We start from the raw sequence: 6,009 nt of genomic DNA on the forward strand, positions 1-6,009 counted from the left end.
ACTTAACGTCCGTCTCTTTTCTAACGAATGATACTTTATCTTGAACGTTATCAATTGCCTTTGTAGTTTTCTTTCCTGATTCTCCAATGGCTTGATTACTTGGCTTTCACTCGGATAGGACCCACGATTGTACTAAGTATTTGTGGAACTATATTACTTCTGTTTCTTGTTGTCTCTGTGTTTCAAAGTAGGAGTTTGGGCAACCATACCACTGTACCAAGCTGATATACTAAGAAATATGTGGTTTGATGTTCTTGTACTTTTTGTCAATGATGGTTGGAGCTTGCCGGCCTTTCTTCTTTCGCCATTCTTTTCTGCTTCTCTTGAATAGCTTGTCCTCAAAAGACAAGTTCTTGTTCTTTAAGATGTTAGTCATGGTCATGTTTATTGACAAATTCACCATTCCGTTGAAAACTTTCCCTTCTTCCTTTTACCTTTATCTCCTTTCTGTAAATTTTCAGTTTATTTAGCTGAATTAGTATAAACTTTTTATACTTAATACTACTTTGGAATAAATATATATTTGAAATTTGGCAAAAGCGAAGAGAAGTTCTAATTTGCAATTCAGTGCAACAATAAAAAAATGAACCTTATGATTTACTTGTAATTTGTGCATCAGAGAATGTCGTTGTTTTATTTACATATGTTCAGTAATATGTTACAGTGAGGTTATGTTTCATGAACTAAAGAAAACTTGAGAGTAAACATGTCCACATTTAAAATCTACTAACGCCTCTATGTGCGTGTACCTTGAACTACGTAGTCAAGTCTACGAATATTTCCAGCGAGGAAATGGCACGATCTTTGTTTCTGTCGCCTACTTAGTGTTCTACAAATTATTTCCCGTAAAAACAACCAGAATAACATGTCCATTATAGAACAATTAAGTTGTTTTATGATTCCGAAATATTATATACTTTATAAAATAATTTTATATAAACTAACTTTATTAAATAATTTTTGATTTCCATTTTACATCGAATAAGCCTTGTAATGAGACACGATAGCCTACCTAGAGTTTGGTCTATCGCCATTTTGCCCATTTTGCCAATGCAATCGTCTAAATTTTCACATTCGTACACGATCTATTTTATTATTATTTACTACGCTTATTTTTTGTTCTGAATTTTATTCGATTTATTTACATATCTAGCAGCTCGTTGATTTCATGCGAAACCTTTCAGCACAGTTATGCGTCTCCAATGAGGCGAAGCGCTTTTCGCAACGCACCTTTCATCATGGGTACACGGGTCCGCTAGAAGTCCCGGTTGATCGACTTGGAGACTGGAGTGGGCCTCAGGGGCCCTGGCGTGGAAATAAGAGGGGGGGATGCACGATTGTGCTGGGGGGGGGGCCCTGTAAGTGTGTCGGGAGTCCTGTCATATGATTTTTCGTCGGATTGTCGCGAAACGCGATCGCGCACATTTCTCGGCAGCTGCACAAGCAATCGAATTCGAGAATTTCCAGAGTGAGCGCGAACGTCGAGTGGACCCCATTCCTACGCGGTCCTTCGGCCCCCCCGTGCGAGTGAAACGCGGGCCCCGCATCTGCTTCGAGAGTTGGAATGCGGGATCAACATGGAGGAGGTGGCGGATAGATCGATATTGCTCGGTGATGTCACGCACGGTCGCTGACTCTCCCGTCCAGCATCCCGTTGTGAGTTAATTGTGAAATTCGCACGTCAAACCGTGCCGTAAACGGTCGTGACGCGACGCGTCTATAAGGCCCCTGCCCGCGCTATAACTCGCGCTCTGTAAATACGCACCGCGCAAAATTCGAGATCCGTACAGTGGCAAAATTTTTTTCTCGAAAGCGAATACCGTAACTTATCATTGAAGCAGTGCGAAAGTAATTTTATTGAGAAAAGTGGAAATTATGGCAGTTCTACGTTTAGCTTCGTAAATTCGAAGAATAATCTATTAATTACGTCATGACATATGTCGTCATTAGACAACATAGGCTAATAATTAAGCATATAAAATTTGAATTTTTTTAGAAATAACTTCGAAAGCAATTTCTATTGTAATTTACTTTGCCAATTTTGAATATATACTTTAATTGTTAAATTTTAAATTAGAATTTATCCTTTAATTTCGAAAAATATACTTACATTTTTATTGTGTGTGAGCAAATCTGTGAAAATCTACTAAACACAAAGTAACAATAACATTATATCAATATTATAATTTCTTCAACAAAATAATAATAATAATAATAGCAATAATAAATAATAATTTTATTGTATGCACTTACAAATTGGATTTTAAACACTGTTTAAAATTGCAAAAAAATATACACATATATACTATATATATGTAACATAACAAAGTTGTAAATAACGATTATACATGTTTAGTAGGAAATTATAACATTGCTGTAACATTACTGTTATTTTGTGTTCAGCAAGAAAATGTTTAAAAACATAAATTACGTTTTACAATGTAAATCTTGTTGTGAAATGTCCTTCAGATCCAACAATTTTTATCTCTACTTAGAATATGAATATAAAAATTACACGATTGTATTGAAACGAATGTCTGAATTGCAGAACGGAGCATGGAATGGAAGGATCATGTCCACTCCTCTTTCCCAGCTTCGGAGAACAGAGCGGCTCTGAGCGGGGAGGAGGCTACTCGTCGCAGAAGGTCGGCGTTTATCGACCAGGTGCGGACGCTATTGACTTGGGCTATCACACCCTCGATAACAATGCTTGCCGCACTACTTCATCATCGTCCTCGTCAACCCCGGGTGTATCCAGCACGCCGACTCGTCAACAGCAACAGCAGCAACAGCTATCGCAGCCTAAGCATCATCTGGTTCATCACGTCGCCGTCAATGACCTCTGCCAGCTCGACGACAGTCTGCTGCTGAGGATTTTTAGCTGGCTCGACACCCACGATCGCTGTTCCTTGGCGCAGACTTGCCGACGACTCTGGGAGATTGCGTGGCATCCGGCACTTTGGCGAGAAGTCGAGGTGCGTTATCCACAGAATGCCACCGCGGCGTTAAACGCGCTGACGCGCCGTGGTTGTCACACCTGTGTCCGTCGTTTGGTCCTGGAAGGCGCCACCGGGTTGCCCGGCATCTTCGCTCAACTGCCGTACCTCAATCTGACCTCCCTAGTGTTGCGACACTCGCGTCGAATCACCGACGCCAACGTTACCTCCGTACTGGACAGCTGTGCTCATCTCAGAGAGCTTGACTTGACTGGCTGTTCTAATGTTACTCGTGCCTGCGGTCGTACCACTATTTTACAGCTACAGTCGCTTGATCTTAGCGATTGCCATGGAGTCGAGGATTCCGGCCTGATGCTAAGCCTGTCGCGCATGCCGCACCTGGGATGCCTTTATTTACGTAGATGCAGCCGCATTACCGACTCCAGCCTGGCTACCATCGCTTCCTACTGCGCCAACCTGCGTCAATTGTCGGTGTCGGACTGCATGAAAGTTACAGACTTCGGGGTGCGCGAACTGGCTGCACGTCTCGGTCCATCGCTCCGTTACTTCTCCGTAGGCAAATGCGACCGCGTGTCCGATGCTGGTCTGTTGGTCGTCGCCCGTCATTGCTACAAACTGCGCTACTTAAACGCTCGTGGTTGCGAAGCGCTTAGCGACAGCGCGACCATCGCTTTGGCACGTGGTTGTCCGCGTATGCGCGCCCTGGACATAGGCAAGTGCGACATTGGCGATGCGACCCTCGAGGCACTCTCTACCGGATGTCCGAACTTGAAGAAGCTATCCTTATGCGGATGCGAGAGGATCACCGACGCTGGTCTCGAAGCCTTGGCCTACTATGTACGTGGCTTGCGGCAACTCAACATCGGCGAGTGCTCTAGAGTCACGTGGGTCGGCTATCGCGCGGTTAAACGTTACTGCCGACGTTGCGTCATAGAACATACCAATCCTGGATTCTCCAGCTGATGTCATTCAATCAGCAAATCAGTTGCTCGTATTAAGAATCCCGAGCAATAGCATGGAAGTATTCTCGGAAGAAAGTACTCCGAAGAGGAGAATATTCCGATGAATTCTCTGGAAAAGGGACTTTGAAGTATATCCTGAGAATATTAAAAGTAGGAATTATGTTAATATAGTATATTGAGAATACATTCTCTAGTATAATTTATAAAGATGTTCGAATATTCTCAGGATATTCGCTTATTTTGTAACACTAATCTCAAGTGCCAGAGTGTAATATAGCGGAAGTTTATAGAGAATTGTAAACCCAATTTGTTATCAAAGTTTATGCGATGATAAATGTTATTTTTGATACGGCGCGACGAAAAGAAAAACAATGAAGGTGAATTATCAATTTTTGAGATCGATAACTTATATCGTCTGCAATTTATTTATTAACAAACACCGTTCCGTCGCTTACATATTTGTAAAAAGATTATTTCACGATTGGTTGTAAAAATATATACATATATCTAGCTTTTCAAAAATCACGCATGCTATTTATTGTTTCTATAATTTAATGCATTGTATAATGATAATGAATCGTTTATATTCTGTAACAACGTTTTGTAATTTATTGTAATAATGATATGGTATTAAATACTCTCATTTCTTAACACTATTGGAATTAATATGTGGATTTATTACGTGGCATATGCAATATGTATGAAATTGCATAGAAATATGCAATAAATCAGTTCTTGTTAAACTCAATTATTTTTTAAATCCAAAATTTCGCGCAACAAATTTTATATTTATATCATTAAAAATTGTTAAAAATTGTTAAATATACTAAAAATTTCATTAAACAATTTTTATAAAATTGTGACTTCGATATTTATACAAGATTTACAAGATTGTAATTTTTTGAAATCTTCATTTTTCTTCTGACTTATAAAGACTTACAAAGCAAAATTTTATTAAACCTTACAGTTGCAAAGCGAGAATAATTTTAACATACAATATATATATATATACATAAAATAAAAAAAATATTTATAAATACATTTTTATAAGGAAACTTAATTATAAAACTCGTGTTCTTGTTTATTAAATCATGATTTCAACAATCATCTTTGTGTCATAAAATATATATCTACTTTCAAAAAAATGTTGAATATTGATCTGAATGTGCATGATGCATGTTTACAAAAACGTAAAATAATTCAAACACGGGAAACACTTGTTTCCCGTGATCGATAAAATAATGTTGATAAATAATTATTAAAAATAGATTGCGATGATGTCCATTTTATGATTTAGCTGTTTTTGTCGGCTTAAAAATGAAATATGTGAACCATTATCTCTCAGAGAGAAAATGTATCGATGCTATTATTTCGGAATCGGCGTTTTCCGTTATTTAAAGAATACAAGCAAAAAATTACCTCAAGTAATAGAACGTTACAAAATGATGTAATGTCCAGTAGATTAAAATAGAAATCTATATAGTTGCTTTCTGTTTGCATCAAAACTCAGATAATTCTCATTTATGATGTCATTACTCAGTTGAATGCTGCATGTTTGCTGCTTCTTATTCTGATAAGTGAGATGCGATTGAATTTTTATTTACATTCTGCACAAGCTCGAAAGCTTGAAACTATGTATTTTACTGAGTCTTGTTATCTCACATTAAAAGTAAGATTATAAACCTGTGTTGTCACGCGATAACTTTGTTACCAAAGTAAACAAATAATGGCGCCATTATCTGCGTATAAAATACCTATAACTTTTATAGATTCAGTATCGCTTGTGCGAAAATAAAAAGCAATATCCAAGAAATATAGAAAAATCAACAAAAAATCAAAATGATTTTATTCTTAACGTCAATAAATAGTCAAATTTTATAATAAAAAAATCATTATTTTGACTTTCATGACGTCTAAATAAAACCGTTCTGACTTTTCCTTGGTATATCATTCTTTAACGTCATTCTATATAGTTTGAACACATTTCCGAGTATCTTCGTGTATTTCATTCGGACTTCGCATTCAGTAAATTCGTGCCGGCGCCGTTTCGATAAACGCCTGCGCGAATTTCCTTCGGGAACCCGCGTTCT

At 38.0% G+C, this 6,009-nt stretch overlaps 1 protein-coding gene across 3 annotated transcripts; it reads left to right on the plus strand.

The window, feature by feature from the left end:
- The first annotated feature begins 1,173 nt into the window (after positions 1-1,173).
- Positions 1,174-4,581, plus strand: Fbxl7 (F-box and leucine-rich repeat protein 7). 3 transcript variants are annotated; one of them, XM_011070742.2, is made up of 2 exons: positions 1,174-1,656; positions 2,549-4,581. In XM_011070742.2, the coding sequence occupies exon 2, from the start codon at positions 2,562-2,564 to the stop codon at positions 3,918-3,920; it is 1,359 nt and encodes a 452-aa protein (XP_011069044.1). In that variant the 5' UTR covers positions 1,174-1,656; positions 2,549-2,561; the 3' UTR covers positions 3,921-4,581. The 3 variants fall into 3 exon arrangements, with proteins under 3 accessions (XP_011069044.1, XP_011069045.1, XP_087263941.1); XM_011070743.2 differs by lacking the exon at positions 1,174-1,656 and adding an exon at positions 1,663-1,848; XM_087407815.1 differs by lacking the exon at positions 1,174-1,656 and adding an exon at positions 1,909-2,157.
- The last annotated feature ends 1,428 nt before the right edge of the window (positions 4,582-6,009 follow it).

Source organism: Acromyrmex echinatior, chromosome 1 (assembly GCF_024713525.1).
Source record: "Acromyrmex echinatior isolate Ae372 chromosome 1, ASM2471352v2, whole genome shotgun sequence".
Classification (NCBI taxonomy): Eukaryota; Metazoa; Arthropoda; class Insecta; order Hymenoptera; family Formicidae; genus Acromyrmex; species Acromyrmex echinatior.